Below are 21696 nucleotides of genomic sequence, written 5' to 3' on the forward strand. Positions count from 1 at the left end.
ATTTTTCATTTATCAAAAACAAATTAAAATATGCATTTTGGCTAATGAAAATAAGATACTTAAGCCTTTTAACCTTAATAAGTTTCAAAAATATGGGCAGGGCCAATATGCAGGTGTTTTGATACCTTACATTTGCCTTTTGTGTAATCAATATGGAGTGGGCGTGGCCATAGGAATGTGGCACAGCGACGACACCTGTAACTGTGTGATTTCCTACATGTCTACTTTTATAAAAAGATTGTAAAGAAGTTTGTTTCAACACTCACGTGCATTTAAGTGTACAATACAATCTATAGTTTTGAGTGTTAAAATGTCGATTCATTAAGTTACCAAAACATTTTATATATTGTTTAACTTTTGCAAAGGATTTACCAAAACTTGAAATCATGGGCAAATTCTAAACGTAAACTGAAAAGTATTTCCTCAATATGTGAGTATATGTGTGTAAAAAAGAATATATACTAGACAATTAAATAAAAAAAAAATATTCAGGTTTTTGATGATCAAAGTCACCGAACTTCAGATGCTTTTATTAAAACATCAGAATCACTCCAAAGGCACAGTACATTGATGTTTGGATTTTGGATGAGCAATTTGTCAACTAAATTATTTTCAATATTGAAGCACTCCTATATTTGATACTTAATTCGAATAAAATCGTCTTTTTAAAGTTTTGAAAGCTCTTAAAACACTCAAAGATGTATGAAATGAAGTACACGTCATTTATGCTTGCTATATACATGTATTTAACTTAAACTAGAATTCTGGGAATCGGAAATGTCGCCTGTCGGGAGCGCTCATCACCGTTATTCTAGTAAAGGTGTCACCATGACGTTGACTTTAACGTAATGACCCGAATTTTAAAGCAAAACAAATAAACCGACTGATCATACCCGATGCGCACACTAGGTTAAAAGACTACAGAATGGAACTACAAGGATATTGACAATGTTTGGCTGTTACAACAAAACACCCTTACAGTTTACCGTTTTAAAAATAGTATGCCTTTGTCATTTCTGCAGGTTACTGATGTCTGTTTTAAAACCTTTTATCAACACATACTTTCATTGTTTTGTCCTAAATATAAGCTCACGTTTTACACCGAATACGCAAACTTTAATGAGTGTAACATCGTCGGGGCAAGTAATTTGCATCAAGCAGATAAGAGTACGTTCGTTTTATTATCAGCTCACTTTGGTTCCTTTTTGGAATTGACTGATACATTGTGTTGTCCAGAAACACGAATAACAAATGCAGTATTGCAGCCCAAGCGCTTATGTTATTCTACACACTGTTGAAATTGATGTTTAGTTTAAAAGCGACTTGAATTTAGAATAAACGTGTACTGTTTGGATTTTGGTGTTTTGCAAATGATCATTTTGAACTGAATCATATGTCAGTATTTTGCATTTTGACTTTGTTCGCTCATCATCTTATTTAATTGAGTTTGCATAATAGAAGCCAACATATTGGTCAAAGAATTCTTTGATAATTGTAAGGGGAGGTCACTGTGTAGGAGATGCGAACAAGATCGTATGTGAAAAGCCGATCTGTCTAATGCAATTGCTAAATAACTGAAACAATGGTATCAATTAACTGCGTCATTACAATATGAAGGAGAATAATTGTTTAAAACGTAAGCAATATTCTTTATTTTCCAATCAATCCAACTTAAATGTCAACTGTGAACAGTAACGATGGTATGAATTTAACTGAGCCATGACAATGGAACGGAGAACAATTGTAAATACAAATCTTTATTTTCAATTTAAACAATTCAAAAATCTACTGTGTTGACATTGAATATGTAATTATTTGAATTATTTAACGTGCTGACATTTTTATACGTACATGTAATTTTAGGCAAAGAACCATCGGTTGGATATTCAAAATAAATGTATTTAACATTTACGCATTTAATTACAACTTATTCAATGCCTTCTAAGATAGAACAGGAAGTTTAAATGTTAAACCAATGTAGGTATGAATCTATCATTGTATAGGTCGAATAGATCATGCCGATAATCTTAAAGAACATCAGTATTGTACTTGTATTAAGTCCGCTATGTTTGGAATTCGATATTGACAAACAAAACACAGAAATAAAATTTAAAGATTACGTTCACAAAACAATTTACCATTTAGTATAAAAGAAACTATTTCTTTAAAATATTCCATCAAAAGATTACAAGTTTATAATGACTTTCGCTGTGTGTTCAAATAACTTATAGTATCAATAAAATAAGTTATCCTACTCGGTATAATCAAGAGACTGGATGGAAAGATTACACGATGAATCAATAAACTAGAAAATTTTAGGTCTGCCTCTTCAAAAAACATCTCCATCGCGTCCCTCGTAGTAGTTGATGGTTATTGATAATGTAGTCCGTCATGTCGTGGAAAAAATAAAACAATCGAGACCCGATCGGATATTAGTGGACATAAATCACCTGCACGAGCGTTATCTTTGTGTACTTTGTCGCTCGGAAAGGAATCGTACCCCATATTTTATCATAATTTCTTTAAGGGTCTGCAGCGATGCAAAAGTCGACTGAAGGACCAATATTGTTTAAAAAATCAATTTCTTTCTAGTTTTGAGGTCCAATACTTGATACATATATCCGTTGCAAGATGAAAAGCTGTCATTAGGAGTTGAGCAATATTGAAGAAATAATAATTTATGAGATTTCGAATCAAAGAGCATTTACCTTTTCCTGTAATTGTCTTAATACTAAATTAATATGTTTATGAGACAAATTTATCGGAACTGCCCAATCAACAGTCTTTGGCTTTGAGTTGATTGCAGCCATTTTAAAAAAGATATATGCATTTTTGTAATTCGGAATAACTTTCTTATTTGAGAAGATATCAATAAGTACTCTCACGAAATTGTTGAATAGGTAATCTGGGGCATTTTTACATAAAACAAAATAATAATGTCGACAGACTTTTCCGAAATAATGTGAATGCTTTTTGGTCCAAAATCTGATAAAAATCTTCTTTTGTAAAATTGGTTTAACCTCTTACTACCCTTAAACAAGTCACCAAGAATATATATTTACATTCACACTTCATTCCTTAACGATGGTTGTTGTTTATCAATTGCACTTTATTTCTGTATTAAGTGCAATGGCATTTCCCATCGATATCGCGTGCATTTGTTCGATACTTCTGTCATGTCTTTGGGCGCAATTATACCAAGGGGCGGGGCATATTTACTACGGAACTATTTTTTTAATGAAATCGTAGTACAATTATTGGCAACATGCAAAACTGTAATCTGCAATAAAGCAGTTAAAACAAAATAAGCAACGATAATTTGATTGATTTTAATGTAGATTATTTCATGATGGATGGAACAGTTGAAGAAACGTAAATGTGCTTTAAAATGCTGTTAAATGTCACGAAAATGCAAAAACACTTAGTTCAAAATAACCTCTATAACGGGTGCTTGTATGACGTCATGAGTGATGTCATTGAAAAAGTTTTACATTAAGCTCGATTCGGGCCGCAACATAACTCCGCAGCTGCATTTTGTTTCGACGCCATTTTTTGCAGTGTACATTCGTTTTGAAAGTGTTGTTTTTTCGAAAAGTGACTGGATTACTGGGATTATTTACACACATACCTATTGGGTAATCAATTAATTACCTATTCAGTCCTACTTTAACAATTATTTGTTTTGATAACTAATTTAAGCCTGAACATTTTGTAAACATGTTCTTGATAAAATGTACAGCATCTTCAGCATCAGAGAAAAAATATTTGAAATATCTTTGTTCATTGCATACGACATAGTGGAATCATGTCCATATAAGTAGTATGTTCTGAATAAAATCGACAGAAATAACTAAATGTTCGGAGGAGTTAGTCGTTTTAGACATAGTTTACTGCTTTTAATAGCCAAAACAATTGCAAAAAAAACCTATTTGGTAAACACATCAGCTTGCCAGAAAAATACAACTCAGCAGAATTTTTTTTAGTTATATGACTTTTGTGGTTTATTTCCTGTTTTGGTATTTGTATGCAGGTACAATTTATATTCTAAAATATATTTTTGTGCAAAAGTTTGCATCGTTGACCAACTTTCGGTCAGAAACCAGGTCGCTCAGCCTTCATTGTTATGATGCGGGCCTTAAAAGCGCATATGTAAAACAAAAATCCGGGCATTAACGGCACGTGAATTTACTGAATAATGCACGTTTTCTACCGATAACGCCCGGGTTTTTGCGTTTTAATACACCACGATAACGGACCGAAAACACACATTGTATGCAATAATACGTATTCATAATATTCTTGACCTTGAAAAGATATAAATAAGGAACTATTTTATCTGTGCATTCATTGTCGTATAAAATTAGGTTACGATAGCTGTTCTAATTTACCCACCGTTGAGAACAACGAGAGAAAGAAAAGAGAAAATGTTCTTGAATAATCAATTTATTTTAACAGAAATGTAGATTTAAATGAATGTAAATATAAGTATTAAAATTCGACATGTTACATTTTATTGGGGTATGGTATGCAATGGCGCAGTTCAAAATGTTGGTGGAGTCCTTCGGAACAGTCTTTTTGAACAGCCCCATTGCATACCATACCCCAATAAAATGCCACATGTCGAATTTTAATCCTTAAATGTTATACTCCAAAAAAAGATTGTTCCTCAAAACTAAATAAAACATGAACTTTTTAAACGTTTTAGTTTTTGAACCTCCCAACCTACCTACCCTTAAGATAGTCGATATACGTTGGAGCAAAAAGAATAGTTGCTCTTTAATGACAGAAAACATTTTCGTCTGTTTATATCGTTCCAATTGCAAAGGCTTTCAGGCAGGAGAATTAAATAATGTTCAATTATTATAACCTATTCACACTGACAATAGACAGTGTATCAAGCAATGAACCACAATGAGACAATGTATAAGCTGCAAATTTTCCCTCTCAATTCTTTCTTGATTATGAAGTGTTGTGCGAATATCACTTGTCATTTCTTCACGTATTGTTCCCAGGTGACAGTAAATCATTTGATTAAACAATACTGTGTACATCTTTACAATGTTTTCAATACTGGTTGATAACAATGCACCAGAGGATTTAACATTCCCTACCTTTTGCTAATTAATAATTCGAAATTGTTTAAAGAAAACTCCGCTTGCTTCCCTTTTCTTATAAACTAGAACTAAGGCGCTGTCTCAATGGGTTTGAATTATTACTGCCGGAACGTAATAGTTTGAGAACTGGGCGTCTTTTCTTTTAGGTTGAGTTCTTCCAGTTATTAAAACGGCTTAGTTTTTAACATAAGAAAATGACATTAAGTCAAACCGAGAGGCATAAATTTGTCATATTTGTTCTGGTCCTAAATATCTATATATTTAACATAACTGGTCATTTTAACAATAAACACAAGCGACGTGTGTTCATAGACATTCAGAACATCACTATATGCAAAAATAATTGCTTCTCGGACAAATTGCGCAACAAAAGAAATGGATTAAAATCACTAAAAATCAATCGAAAGATTAATGATAACTGCTAATGTCGTTATTGTCAGATAAATACATGATGCAGAAAATGCAGAAAAACAATATCTGCAATTACAGAAAAGCGGTGTTTTACACATAATAACATACCGTCTATTACTGTTTAAGTATACCAAATGCCTGTAAACAATCAGTTAAGGCATACCCAACTCTATATGTAGCCATATATCATTTGATGTGTAATCACGTAATCAAGTTTGAACACCGAACTAGACGTCATACTGGTCATCAATAAAGTATATTATCTTTGATATTTAAATGTATGCCTTTTTTATTGCTATCATGTTTAATGCATTGTTTTTTAGTTTAAACTTTGGAACAAGTCACATACAGGTTACCCATACAACTTGTAATGTTAATCTAAACAATTAAACAATTGGCAAAAAAATCACAAACATTCATCAGAATTCTAATCGTAATTTCGTGTTTAGATTAAATTACTCTTACGTCGTTTCTTCTTTTATTAGTGTTTATCAAAACCTTCTGTTTCAGGAACCAGGTATATAATTGTGTGTGCAGATGCAAAAATGATTTTCAAGGTAAATATAAAAGCCCGGTGAGCATTGGAACTTCACATGTACGGATAAATCCCTACGAGTAAAAGTAAATCAACTAAAGGCCAGTTATTTTTCATATTATATATTTTCAAGTCTATCAATCTATTACTTGGTTTTCAAATTAAAAGCTTGAGCTTAAGCACTGCTTTCCAACGAATCATTTGCCCGGGGGTGAGACCGAGGACAGAGGACATTTTGTCCAGAATATTATAATCATCTTTTTTATTTATCTTGAATTCAGATGTTCATTAATAAATACTCTAATTCCATTGTTAGGTAATCTAAATTTTTTAAAGCATTCTGTTATTTCCCCTATGAAGTTTTTGAATTAGTTTTTATCTGGATTGGTTTAGAATGTGTTCTTTTATTTTATTTCATGTATAGGAGTTTCATAATCAACAAGAATCTGAGACAAAATGTTTTTTGTCTTGTATATGTTCTGGAACATTCTTATTATGGTGTATAAGGGCAATGTTCTCTGACCATTTGCATTTGGGTAACATTTAAGTTTTTAAGACAATTTAATTCTATATAAAAGTTCCACCATTGATAGAAAAGTTCTAGAACTTGGATTTAGTCAATTAAATATGTAAGAATTAACTACGTGGATATTAGGTGAAGGCCATTTGTTCTCATTAGAACCTCATTTTATGATAACGGACTTGGACCTGCACGGGTTTAGCTTAACCTCAAACCCTTGGTTGGAAAATATAGCTCTTAACTGGCACTGAACAACCGAAGCAGGAAGGTTTAAAAATACGGTAAACAGGATAAGACTTTGGTTCGGTGACATGGGCAATTGCATTGCCATCTGTACATGACTTGTTTTGACATTAACGTGAAAAAACCTGCGTGTGATGCTTTCTCTTTAAAGTGAATCACTCAAAAGTTGACTTTAGTTCAGTTGTATTTGTATAAAATCTGATTGTATTAAACATGGGGTTGGCCAATTCCCTTCCTACATTTTAAAAATGTCTGTATATAAGCCTAAGGGACCAAGTTGCATAACCCTTAAAAGAGCTCTTTTATTGTGTCATAATGACAGCTCTGTTCAACTATAATTGCAAGTAAAATAATCGAGCTTTCATTTAAAAATACTCTACAAGAGAAAGGTCTAGTGCTCATTAGGCCATTTTTTAAAATAGTGGAACAAGCTTAATATGTTTCATAACATGAAACTATGTCTAAATTGTTTATTTAGACTGATTTGCTCGCTCTTGGATTTCTTATTCCGTCAATGGTAACTTAAACTGCCAATCATTAATACCGAAGTACAAGTTTCCTTAAATTGAATTCAGACAGTGATTAAACATGCGAAAGTGCACTCTCTTCGTAACTAATCTCGTCCACTCTATATCGGATCAAAGCATTTTAATTTCAAACACATAATAATGTCCGACAAGACTGAGAAACGTTTTCTTAGACAAATTGAGCTCTTATAGGCCATAGCTACAGAATTATCAAATATGAATGACAAGGTTATTGGTTGTTAATTTAACTCATATAACATTAATATAAAACGACTTAAAATGAAGTCAGCAAAATGAAATTCAATATGGTCCAGAACTTTATACGAACATCTTCAGAAACCTTTTGCTGAAGTTCTATGAGAATGTTGTTTAGTCTAAAAGTTCTTTATAAAGAAAACATTTCTAGAACATTTTTAACAAACCTTGTCAAATGTAATGCAATATCACAAACCATGCACACATGCATAAAACATATTCGTAAATAAGTGTTTGGCATACCGCCCTGAAACGTTGAGCGTTACAGGTGTCCATTGAGTTAAAACGTGGTGATAAATAATCAGCCTCAAACTTGTCTCAACACTTATTAAATGTAGCAGAATATATATATAAATAATAAGCTTAATCAGACAAGCATCAACTGGAAAAAAATGAGGAGTGAAGTAAAGCAAAAACTATAAACTTATAAATTTCTTCCAGAAATCCATGAAACTTGCTCAATATGTTTGTCTCTACGTCACCGGTATACTTATGCGTTTGAATCTCTCTCTTTTTCAGGACTAAGAACATGGGCATTTGTATAAATATTATGTTTTGTAACTTTATGCCCATGTCAGCGAACTACATTATTCATATCTTTATTTATTCACGTAACTTAAGTTTCTCATTTATTCGCAAGTACTGTTTATTATTTCATCTCAGGATCATTTTTTCACGAAGTCAAATATTAATTGTTTTAAATTGTTTACCTCTAATTTTCAGTCAGTATTTTATGAGTTCTTTGTTGATAAGTTTTTGATGTTGTTTTTGTTTGTGTATGACTTTAGTCCTGTGCCATTGAACGTGTCTGATGTTTTCGACTTCTGGACCTGGTTTAGTAGTTATTGATATAAATAGTGTCCGAAAATTTTATTTTGCAGGCTTGTTTCATAGCTGTTGTTTTGTTGACGAACACACAATCATATGCAGGTTTGTAATTTCAAATAATGTAAAAGCTTTTGATAAGTATATAATTACCTCGCACATATATTCCATAAATGCGTATAACATTGCCATAATGTTTGATCTAATATATATTTAGTTGGTCACAAAATCATGATATATTGGTAACCGTTGGTATATTAGGAAATATAGAATTGCGTTTTGCATTTATACTTTATATTCAAAATAAGGTTGGTAACCACATCAACATTGGTCTGAGTTCTCAACGCAAACTCAAATAGAAAAAGCAAATTTCAAATACAACAAAATATCATTAAATATATAACTTTTACGTAACAATACACTCGCACATACAAACAAAACCTTTTAAAGTATAATATTATTATACAAGGTTATTTTATCGGCTGCTTATTGTTTAAAAAATGTATTATGCCAAAATATTGTCGTAAACGGAGATGAACTTGCATCCTTTAGAGTTGTAAACTTCATATAAAAATACTGGACTGTACAAAACTGGCCTCAAGTTTTATTGTTTGAATTGCAAGTTAGCTCTCATTTCCACCTGACAAGACGAAAGTACCATTACGTAGATGAATAGAGCTAGTGAACTGACCATGCTATTGAAACCCTGCTACTGCTAAAATAAATTGGGATTATACATAATAAAAAAAATCAGTTCTGATGCATTACTACTGACCCTCATAATGAAAAAATATATGAGGAACTGTATGTAGTTGTATATATTTTGTTTTGTTGATTTGCCCTGCTTAAGAATGGTTATCGAAATGTAAGTTCAGCTCTATGATCAAATCTTTCGTAAAGTACGTATGTTGGTAAACATAATTATATAAGCTGTATATAAGCTGTTGAATATGTTTAAGTTTGCACTGAAAACTGTAAAGTAATCAATTTCAATTAATGATTGCATTTTCTCTCTCTCTCATATTTCGAAATACAAAATATTTAAAAAAAAAATAGTTGGTATGTCTTTTCTAAGTAGTCTGGGTTAACCGAAAATATGAACAATGTAAACCAACGTGACGTCATACCAATGCATCATGCAATTTACGGCATTTTGCGCGTTTCTCTTTTATAAAAGCTCGATGGAAATGCCAAAATCGTTCCTCAGATCAGTGAAAGTAGAAAACACACCCAATATTTCATACCACACACCTGTATCGATATCGGAAGGTTTATAAGTAAAAAATACATATGCAATTCCCTTTGTGTATGTTATAATGCTGAGTGAACAAGCTTTGACCTTCAAAGTTTGACCATTGTTTACAAATATTTTGTTTAATATAAAACTAAGATTGTGTTTATGTATGTATGTGTATTTCTGAATACGATCTTTGAGTAAGGATTCAAACCAAATGTAACGACGATCCATAGAATCTAATAGACGGAATACTATTATCAAAAGTAACCCGTCTATATTTATATCAACGGTCGTTTTCTCTTCACCCTCAACAGGCTCTCAGAAAATAACCGATGCAGATGAACAGGTTTCAATTTGTTTACAAGAATATACACCAGATCTACCTATAACCTTTACGTGGACAACAACTGATGGTCAAAGTACCGACTTGTGTGTGGAGAAAGAACTCATTGCAAATTGTGAGCCAAAATTTAGTGATGCCTTTCTTTATCCGAAAGTGAATGCTGATGACTATGAGGCGCATATCGATGAGAAAGGATCTTGCACTGTAATAGTCAGACGGCTGTTTGAGATGGAAACCACATTTATGATCAATTCAAACACGGGAGGTTTGAATAAAGCAATGCTTAACAACCATTTGCTACATTCGAACGCTTCGTGGGCCTGTGCAAGTGTTAAAAGTAAGTAAGCTTATTGATTAGATAGGACATTTTAATATTAAAATTTACCGTTATAAATGAAAACATATATATAAAGATGATACAGGTATCGAACGCACTTTACAGTGGCGGGTCCAGGACTTTCTGAATGGGAGGCACAACTAATTATAAGCATATTAAACTTTTTTTGAACGCATTATTTTAATCATATCATAACATGGATTAAAACATATGTTACTATATATAGTAACACATTTGTACAAGGATTTCGCGGTTATTTGCATGACTCAGCGATTATCAGTTTTGCGGCACGGGCCGATTTGCGATTATTATTTTGCGGCCCGTAGAACGTTCGCACATGAATTCAATTTTCGCCTTATAATCTTTAATAATTTGGCGACTGTAAAATGTCTTGACTAAAAAATCAACATTTATCGATCTGCTTGAACATATTGATTTGATTTGTTCTACCCCACCCGCGCCTAAAAATTTGTCATCAAACTAGCGTGGTCCTCATCATTACCTGGACATCGACCTGTCTATAAGCAAAACAGACTAGTCTCTAACAGTAAGATGGCTGAATATCCATGTATCATGAAACACAATCTTAATCTAATAAAAATGTTTTATATCCAATGATTATACGCAATAGATTTGCCAACACATGACGTAGTTATTTGGTTATCTATTTTTACCATGCTTAAAATAAGATTGTTTTCGTTATTTTTGGAACATGGATGCACTTATGAAACTTCATTGATAACTGTTAATAAAATCTTTGCACCAAAAAACGAGCGAATAATAAACTATAAAACAGAATATCACAACAACAAACCGGAAGTAGAAAATTGACAGCTATAATTTTGCATGAAGGGCGCTCCGAGGGTAGCGGCGTTTATAACACACTTTTAAAAAAGGGCGTTATTAAAGCTGCACTCTCACAGATTGAACGTTTTGACAGCTTTTTTATTTTTTGTCTTGGAACGAGCGATTTTTTTACGAAAATCCATGATAACCAGTTATATAAGACTGCTGACAAAAAAATTGATGTTTTATGCATTTTTCTTAAACCATTAGTAACGGTTTAAGCCATAAGACATTATTTTACGAACGGAAATATGAAAACCTACGATCTGATTTTTTGTCAACATTCTTATATTATTGGTTTGCAGATATTTACGCAAATATTTGCTCTTTCCAAGACAAGAAATAAAAAAGTTGTAAAAAGGGTATATCTGTGAGAGTGCAGCTTTAAGAAAATAAATCAAAATTCTATAAAACTCGGAAAATACGCGTAAAAGAAACAGAAAACTTGTTAATTTTATTTTAAGATCGTATTTTATTCCACTCGTGATCATAAAAGAACTATATTTTCACTAGTGGCTTTACCACTCGTGAAAATATGTTTTTCTATGACACTCGTGAAATAAAATACGATCTTACACTGAAAGAAACAAATATCCTCTATTTATTATTAGGTTATGGTGACTTTGTTACACCAACATATACTGAATATCAGTAGGATATATCTCTCTCTCTCTCTCTCTCTCTCTCTCTCTCTCTCTCTCTCTCTCTCTCTCTCTATGTATATATATATATATTTCTATTTTCAGGAGGGGAGGTATCTAGCCAAAACAGTCATGCGTCGCTGCCACATGCGGTGGTAGCAATTCTTATTGTTTTATCTGTTGTTGTTGTTGTTGTGGCGATATTTTGTGTACTTTACATGTGTATTAAAAGAATTATCAGTGGAGGTTTTCACCAACGAAGAAGTGGGTATATACCTGTTAAACAGAACTAATAATAAAAAAATGTATGAGCTCAACGAAATTCGACGAGTTCGACGGGGGACAGCCATAATAACCTAATATACGTAAAATGTGTGAATCTTTTCCGCCAAATAATCAAATTAACTCACAGTTATATAATCACGGACAGCCATGATTGTTTGACTATGAAAACAAGGGGCCACTAGTGAATATCATATTCACTTAACTAGCGAGTGTTGATAAAAATATCAAATACTAATAAACTTTTTTCATGTGTTTTGAAGCCATTGGTATTAAGGCTGTATATTTTGCCATATAAAAGGTGGAATAAGAGGAGTGAAACTATTTTAGAGTAGATTTAAAAAAGAAGCACATCGGAACAATGTTCGCTATTTTTATGTTTTAAATATATTTTAGACTGCCATATTATTATTATGACGGAATTTGTCAGAAAGTTTGTTTTATTGGATGAAGTGTTAAAAATGGTGTATTTTTGTATATTAATTATGACCTTATGATAGAAAACCAGAATCGGAGACATTGTTCAAAATTAAGGCAAATTCACGCTTTCAATATTTATAATCGGATTACATCATACATGGTTGGCTCGAGCTTGCTTGACCTGATTTCTTCTTTGCTCTAGCTGGAGCAGTGTGTGTATACCACGTGATAAATTGCGTCATAAATGCTACGTCGGAAGGCAATACTTTGCTTCGATTGAAGACTTTAAACAATGATAACTTTTCATTGTCTTTACCACTTTAAATGAAAGATAGCGCAGTCTATGCCGCTAACAGAGCCCCGTCTTCGGTCTTTTACCAAATTTTTATTGAGAGTTTAGTTTCTTATAACACTTCGACAAAACTTTTCACGATACGGCCGTCTGACGGAGCACTGTCAAAACATTGTTTTGGAAACAGGTTTTTCGAAGTGTTTGATGAAACTAATCACCTCATCAAACTCCGGTTATAAAACAAAGGTGGGGCTCTTTATGCGGCATAGACTGGCCTTTATTTCATTTAAAATGGTGTACGAAGCGAAAAGTTATCTTTGATTTAAGTCTTTATTTTAAGCAAAATATTGCCTTCTGACATAGCATATATGACGTAATTTTGCACGTGGTATATAGTCAGTGTGGATGTAAAGGGTTGATTTACTTTTTTACTACTTGGTCATAGTAAATTGATTGGTGAATAGAATATAATGGAATAGTTTATTTGGAATTTAACGAACAAATCCTCGTCCATCAACATGATTATACACATGAACAAATGTAAAAATATACCATTTAGTATTACATCTATAATACATTACAAAATATCAAATATATACTATTCCTAAGGCAAACAAACATAAACTCATATTATCAAAGCAAATTTTATACTTGTATCAATAATAACAAATTAATTTACAAACATAAAGTATAGTTTTAAGTCTAATTTTTATGAAACATACATAATACAAAACAACAACAACAACAACAAAACAACAACACATCATTGAATAAACAAATTAGTTCGTGTTTTGAGCGCACAATTAATGAAAGCCACTAATTTCTTTAAAAGTTTCTCATTACGTGTGTTCATCGATTCTAAAAAAGATATCATGTAAGGTCTTTAAACATTATATATCGCTTGCGTATAGCTTTATACTTATTACAAATGCACAAGAAGTGATAAGGTGTCATAGTTATTATAAAATGCAACCAGCTTAACAGATTTTGCAAACCTGCCATTGCAAGCTGTCTTTAATTGGCATGAGTTCCAAATGTCAAATTTGTGTCATTAAAAATCTCTATGCCAAAAACCTTTCAGCTTGGTGCTGTGTTTATATTTTTAAATGTAAAACGGGCTGCTAACTAGTTTTATTCACTTAAATTTGCAATCTACATGTTCATTGCTCTTTTACTTGCTATTGTTTCGTATAGATTTGCTTATATTTTAATATTTTTTGTGTGTAAATAAATCAGAAAAAGTGGTATTGTCATAGTATAAAATGTGTCATTTTGCGAACAGTTCGATGTGTAAAGAGGATTAATACTGAAGGGTACGGGAAGTATGTCCTTTTATTACTCTCCCCTAGTGGAGATAATGATGGGATATAAGAAACACGGTAAACATTACTTTATTGAACTTATAAAAGAAAATCCTGCTTGGCTCGAATATCCAGATGCTCGAAGTACATTAGCCGTTTCCTAGGAATTAGAGCCTGGAAATTCCGATATTTGTTTATAGATAGGTCAACAACTAGGCTGAGAGTACCACCAACCAAACGCACACACGTCAAGACGGGGAACCGAAAACGGGTCGCCTTTGTGAGAAATGAATTCGCTAAACCCTGCTCTAAATATAAAAACGTTTATCGATTTAGTGCACCAAACAAACGCTGAAGGATACACATATATGTATGACGAATGTGCACAGTGTTTTCGGTCTATCTGTAGTCCATACAAGCCGCACCAATGGGTGTTTCCGTCGTGTATGTGAAGAGGTTAGATTTAAAACTTAGGTTCTACGCTTTCCTAACCAATTTCTTCATAAAGGTGTATGTTTTGTCACAGCGGTTTTAGCCGTTATCGTGTGGAAGCAATTGCATAGGTGGTCGAATCTATTCTGCTTGTCCTCTTTTAGTGTCGAGGCAAAATTAAAGACCATCATCAGTAGTTAAACGCACATGCAAAAAAGCGCAATGGTAATCCTGTGATATGTAGATTGTGGTATTTTTCATCTTCGGTATTGGCTACTTTAAAAAAAAAATTCCTACAGGCGAGTTTTGTAGATAGGAATTGCTTCTTTTAACAATTTGTTAAATACATAAAGGATGATAATATTCATTAATACACTCTGGTAGTTCTAGTACAGACATTTCATCTATATGTATTTCAAAATTGCCGTAGACGTTTAATGTTATTATCAATCTTGAAATTATACCACGTGTGTGTGCATAGATACACTATGGCATTTTTAACTTTTGTAGTAACTCTATATTAATGTATGTTGTTTTCGTCATAAAATACGCTACGGCTAGTATTTGATATTTATAAAACAGCAATGTTGTATAACAGTAGTAGAAAAAGGTTTTCCAAAATATGTCAAAAGTACAATGCTTAAAAAGATGTTTGTAAGGCAACGTTGCGAAAAGTTTTTTATTTCAATCAATTTATGCATATGTGTGCTTGAATCGAAGTAAATTGAAGAAATCCACATAAACACTCTCTGGAATGCCATGTGTGACTGAACCATGTGTGTATAAATACGCTATTTTAGCCGTGCTTAATTTAAATGCAGACATCACATAATCACAGTTTTCCAGGCACGTGTCATTTCATGTAAAATTCAGTAATAAAACAAAAAGTGAAACTTATGATTTAAGAAGTGGTGTTAATATGTTTGTGTCTCTAGTTCATTTTTAAATGTTCAGCTAATGGGCTTGTCCCTGTAGTTGTCATTATATTATACATATTTTTGTTTCTTTTATTATTTACACATACATAAAGTGACTCAATACAATGTGTTTTATATCAAACAAATCAGTAAGGAATTAAGATAACAATCCTCTATCATGATATTTTACACACATGCTCATTCATTTCCCATATAAATGTATACTTAAAGGACTAAAATCCTAATACGAATTCACAATTTATTCATACATCAAGATTATAAAATATATAGGTCATGGATTGAATTTCATTCATTTATTTACATCATAGGAACTTGGCGAATACATAGGCATACAATTAAACATGGCGATAATCAATAATGATAATAATATCCTCTATATCAACAAAGAACACATGTACGTAATTATATAAAGAAAAACATAGACCAGAACATAAATCAAAGTATTTGATTGTAACTTTTATCTTGCAAAAAATATCACAAGATATGTCACGGGAAACAACACCACTATAATCACAGCATGCGATTAACGAGACGGCAACAGAGTCTAGTAGAGTTTCTGATACGATGCAATATCATCGGTCTGTAAAAAGAAATCACATATTGATGAATATTTGTTATAAAGACACGTTGTTAGCGTCAATTGCATTATATGCGTACTTTCGTAAAATATGTCCTCATTTTAAGCACAAAATGTTTGATCCTTTAAAAAACATACTTGAGTTGTTGTTTTTCGTTCCTCGGTGTTTCTGGAGCCATAGTCTTGGTGGACTTGACCTCCATTCGGCCATTTCTAGAGGTAATGCCATGATACGGAATAAAACATTCCCTTAAATAAAATAACAATTTTATTTGAGTTTTATTTTACTAACATTATAATTATACTTGTGCAAGCTGACTCTGCATTGCATATTGCCAAAGAGGTTAAGTTCAGAAATGGCGCTTGATTGTTTGAATTACCTTATACGTGTGCTATTCCCGCCGATAAGTTGTTATGCAACCTAAAAACAGAAACATAAAACAGTAAACAGCTGATTGATTTTATAAGATGTTGATCATGTTTCATTTTGGTAGTACATGCAAGGATCAATATATTATTTAACGTAATTATGTTACGATTTAACATTCCACAGCATGTTTTAATTTACTGTAAAAAATGGTATTACCATCTAAAAACAGTTCATGGGTCGCCCGAGGGTTGACGCTTTATACATGATGAATCACAAGCGAGATGTCCACGGCAAACCAAACAAAATAGGTCCACAAACCAACAGCTTTGTGTTTGTACACTGTAATTGATTTTGAGATGGACATGACTGTCTACAACACCCATGTACTTTTTTATTTAAAATTAACATGCGGAATTTGATGCATGCTTTTTCCCACTTTCCTTTTGTATTTATTTTTTCCCTCAAAATCTTGTTCTGTCGGCTATTAATAATAGGATTAAAACATGTAATCGGGTTGCACACATGTTTAGCTGATTCTCATGCAGTGTATATAAGCTTCCCTTCCGAGGTATTTCGTGCCATTTGTTCCCATCTGCTGAACATCCCCACTTTGCAGTCTCTTTTCGTGGACTGATTTTACGATTGACCAATATTTCTTTCCGGTGTAAAATGCGCGACACGAATGTGTAGATTTTTTCGAAGCGCCAGGGGAACTGATGTTTTAAACTTGTTGGCAAATACAACATTATTTCGTCCTGTGAGTTTTTCTCTTCAGTTCTCTACAACTGTTTGAGTCAACCGTACTACTATATTTCGACTTATGTACACCTGGTAATTTCTGAGATACCCCATGACACACGAAAATTTTAATTCCTATTGCGGGCTTGTAAGGATCACCAAAGATTCTTGAATGGTGACCGTGACATTTGATCATTGCTTTATCAACAGATATGTATCGATGCATGTTGTATTAAGTCATGCTACTTTCCCATGCAGCTTCTATAAGAGGGGTCACTGTGAAACCAATGTAACCTTGATAGCCTTGTGATAATTGTCCGGTTGGTTTATTTTCTATTGCAGTGATTTCCATGACAACTGTAGAGCTATTTGGTAATGGATGTTATGTTGATATATTTGCAGTCACTATGGTTTCCATGATAACTTTATAGCGATCAGGTGATAGATGGCGGTTGGGTTTAAAAGAATGTTATAGCTTACATTTCAACAGTTAAAAGGAGCTTAACTAGCGTTAAATGGCCTTCAAATGCAACTTCATTCGCCTTTGAAATGGGTTGTGTTATGTTGAGTACGTGTTATGTTTATACCGGAAATACCGCTGCATACTTTAGGATTCGAGAACGCTTCCAAAGTACATTTAAGTAACTGGTTATAGTTCAATTCAATCATGAAATGTCTAACTTATTTAACTTATGTTAACTTAACATGACGCGGCCTTCCAGTCAAATACGCCGTACTATATCCGACTGACCAATCAGCGTCCAGATTAGGCGGGGCTTATCAGTTGCCCGTTGCTATCCGCCATGACCTCCGACAATCTGCACCTACCAGCAGTAGTGTAATATATAAAACACAAAATAGCTTTTTTTTAATAACTGAGAGATAGTAAAGACAAGGAAATTTATAATACTGACATTTTCCCTTATTGCTGCTCCAATTATGCAAATTATGCATTTTTAATGTGAACGTACATATGATAATATACGTATCTTCTTTGTTAGTCATAAAACACGAAATATCCTTATGAGTATTAGTGTATAATATTGACGACATCTCGCGTTGTTTTTTTTTTTTTTTTTTTTTAATTTTGATTTTTTTCTCCTTTTTGTTCGTAAAGTTTCAAATCCGAAGCATATATATAAATTTGCTTTTAAATTTGTTTGTACAAACTGTTCATATTGCTAAAGGTCACAAAACGTATATAAGTATAGATAAGACAAAGTCATCTTCGTAAATGACGCAAATCAATGTTTAAACCTGTACATTTATAATGACTATGATCACTTCTAACTCCTACATGTATGTTCCTTGTAAGAACAGTTTCGCATTTCATTTAATACGGATATTAATTTATTGAGAGAAATATAACGGTTGTTATATCAATAATAATAAATCACTAAACTTGTATAACGGAGAAAGGAAGAAAAACAGCAAAATCCATTTGATTTAGACATTAGTCATTTTTTTGTTGACTTTTAAAAGGAAATTAATACATGTTTTGTTTCCCTAAATTTTATGTTTACATTACTGCTGAAACAAATTCCGATGTTTTTTAGAAATTATTTATTTATTATTATTATTAAGTTTAGACATTAAATTATTTCTACCTGAATCAAGCATTGAATTAAATTAATTATAATAATTAACTGATATAATGTTATACTTGCTTTTATTGCTATGTTTACCATGATCCATGCATTTTTTATCTGATTGTAAAAATATTCTACGATTATTCTGTATAATTATCGTCTGCTTCTGTGTTCATGTCGGAGGGCCTTTCTGAAGGGTCACGTGACTCAAATCTCACAGTAATACCACTACGCAGTTTTGCTGATTTCTTAATTTAACAGTGATACCACAGCGTACTCTTGATACAAGAGGAAAAACATAAGCATGCTGTTTTTTTACAGCAAGTATACAAAAGCCAGAGCCGAAAAATGTTGAATGATGATTTTTAAAGAAATACCGTTGCTTATTTTTGCATGGTTATTATATTGGAAAGAAATTCCGTAGTGTAGTAACTGTTTCTAAGACAAAGTACCATAGCGTACTAATGCTGTTTTTAACATTCACAATCCTTCTTATTTTAATGAAAAACGTACCATAAATTTGTGGAAAATGGGCATTTTGCGGCTGTGAATCTGGATGTACCTTTATTTCGGTACGTTTTAGTCGTCTACAGTACAGCACCCTTGAAAAATTGGTCTGCATTAGGCGGTTACGGTAGCACGTCGATGTACGGTAGTGGTATTCGAAAGGATATATAGTGAATGACATCCAGACTGCTATCGTTGAAAGGCTACCGCTTCTCCTTTTGTTCCGCCCTTTCGTTTCGTTGCCGGCGTATAGGGTGGCATGGCAAACGTGTATGACGGCACGGCACCATTATTGCCGCAAGCGCGTTAGGCTGCCATACAACTGATATATATTGCCCATACCTATCTTGCTCGTTATTCAGTTCATTTGTTTTACATTTTGAAGGCTGCGTTCTCTTCCGTCAAGTATTTACCAAAATTGACATTGGTAGATCAGTACTATTATAATGTATTTCTTGAACTTCCAACTACTATATTAATAAGTTTTAGCCATGTTCATACGTGTAGTAATACTTAAAACCATATATATATATTACACAAAAACATGTTAGTTATTTTATACCAAAACGTTCGCATCTTAAATACAAGGTCAATTGAGCTTTATACTCTATACTCTCGTTCATCTCTGCTACAAAGGTACTTGTCATATATAATTACGATGTATGTGTATATAGTTGAATGACCCACCGTAGAGTGTTGGAATGGGTGAAATATTCCTAATATTATTCATGTAAATGATCTCGCCTTACTATCATTACCTTATTATTCTACGTTATTTATTTCGACACAAAATGCAACAAATTAAGATCATGGGCGTTGTCGTCCAAACACCGGATCATATTTAATATAACATGGATTTGGGCCATTTACAAATGTCGCATAACCAAAAGAAGTAGTGGGCCACTCGTGCCATAAAGTTACTCTAAACTTTCAATTACAATAATGTAATGTAGACCGAAAGTCGCAGTTACCAATACATGTACTACTTCCAAAAAGTGACGTAGGGTACCAGTCTAGTTATTGTTCTCTGTAAAGGGAGCAATAATTGTTAAGAATAGCAATACAAAGCGGTGAATATTTAAACGCTATGGAAGCGTGAATAAGTGAACTGTAGCCTTTTTCTTGGGTCTCTGGCTTTGTTTTTTCCACGTATTTGAAAAATATCAAGCCATTTAAGGTTATCGGTCGATCGCTTTCGGGGCACAGATGTGTTTCCAGGTGCTAGTTTTCCGGTTATGAAAGGTGATTCTAAATGAAAACAAAAACAACACCAAAACTATGTGTGTCTGTAGTGTATTAACAGGGTAAGGGGGACTACTTATGTTATCCTATATTTAGTTAGACAAGCAATATGAGTTACGTCCCCTTCTGGGAATTAAAATGGTAACCTTGAATGGGATCAAGACAAATCGGCCCCTTACCAAATCGTCCTACTACTAAATCGGCCCCTAAGACGTTTCGGCCATGCCATTTCGTCCCCTTAATTAAAATGACTCGAGACGTTTCGGCCCCTTAGTGATTTTCAACAGAGACATTTCGGCCCCTTAATTTTATTTTATTTTTTATCTTGAGTATAAAGAAAAACATTGTAGGTCGTCTTATAAATGTAAATGAGATCTGTAAATAAGTTGTAAATAACATATTCAAATTTACAAATAGACAAATATGCATAAAAAAACTATGATATGACTTATAATAAAAAAAATATAATTAAAATCTAAATAACTATTAACCCTGATTTTTAATATAAAATGTTAGAAAATCTAAGAAAATTTATTGGTTATAACTGTTAATTATCAATTGATCATTAGAGACTTCAAAGAAAAATTGCCTTGAACCATGCGTTCTTTGCAAGGCAAACTGTAAGTGTTGTGGGTGTGAAAAAGACATTAAAAACGTGTGAATGAATAATTGTCTTTGATTTGTTAATGTTATTTACAGTTGATTAAAGAATATTTGAGTAATATAAACAACGTAAGTATATATATTAAATTGTTTCTAAAAGTGGGTACCATTTGTTTTAAACGTATTGTTGTGCTACTGTTAAATTTTCGTGTATTGGATATTATAAACGCGTTGTTGTGCTACTTTTATTTTATTTTGTAATGGAATTTTGTTAAAAATTATAATGTCTGATTTGTGTATTGAGTGTGATAAGGTTGTGAGGCCGCTGCAACATGCCATCACCTGCGATGTATGTGACCGTTGGCAGCATCGAGTCTACGATACAGGTAGGTGCAAGTAATATGTTTTATAGACACAAAAAAAGTATAGAAATGTATAAAACTTTCGGAACAATCCCTGTAGACGTATTTATAAGCTTGTAAACACAAAGTGTCACAATTCCAACGCCTGATACCTCTGTGGAATGTGACAATTCGCCATAAGACCGTCTGTCTAAAAACACCTTTTAAGC

The 21696-nt window shown here is 32.8% G+C and overlaps 1 protein-coding gene across 1 annotated transcript; it reads left to right on the forward strand.

Annotated features, from left to right (window-relative positions):
• The first annotated feature begins 1589 nt into the window (after window positions 1-1589).
• On the forward strand, window positions 1590-14050 carry LOC128239826 (uncharacterized). The gene is made up of 5 exons (XM_052956268.1): window positions 1590-1636; window positions 6036-6082; window positions 8487-8535; window positions 9982-10347; window positions 11940-14050. The coding sequence occupies exons 1-5, from the start codon at window positions 1612-1614 to the stop codon at window positions 12125-12127; spliced, it is 675 nt and encodes a 224-aa protein (XP_052812228.1). The 5' UTR covers window positions 1590-1611; the 3' UTR covers window positions 12128-14050.
• Window positions 14051-21696: the final 7646 nt, after the last annotated feature.

The sequence above is a fragment of the Mya arenaria genome, chromosome 7, assembly GCF_026914265.1.
Source record: "Mya arenaria isolate MELC-2E11 chromosome 7, ASM2691426v1".
NCBI lineage: Eukaryota > Metazoa > Mollusca > Bivalvia > Myida > Myidae > Mya > Mya arenaria.

Bases quoted from the DNA above. Each gene is read 5' to 3' on its own strand.
- LOC128239826 (XM_052956268.1), top strand. From the start codon at position 1,612: ATGAAGGAGAATAATTGTTTAAAAC. The intron at 6,083-8,486 runs GTAAATATAAAA...TTTATTTTGCAG, and splicing joins ATGCAAAAATGATTTTCAAG to GCTTGTTTCATAGCTGTTGT. The intron at 10,348-11,939 runs GTAAGTAAGCTT...TTCTATTTTCAG, and splicing joins GGCCTGTGCAAGTGTTAAAA to GAGGGGAGGTATCTAGCCAA.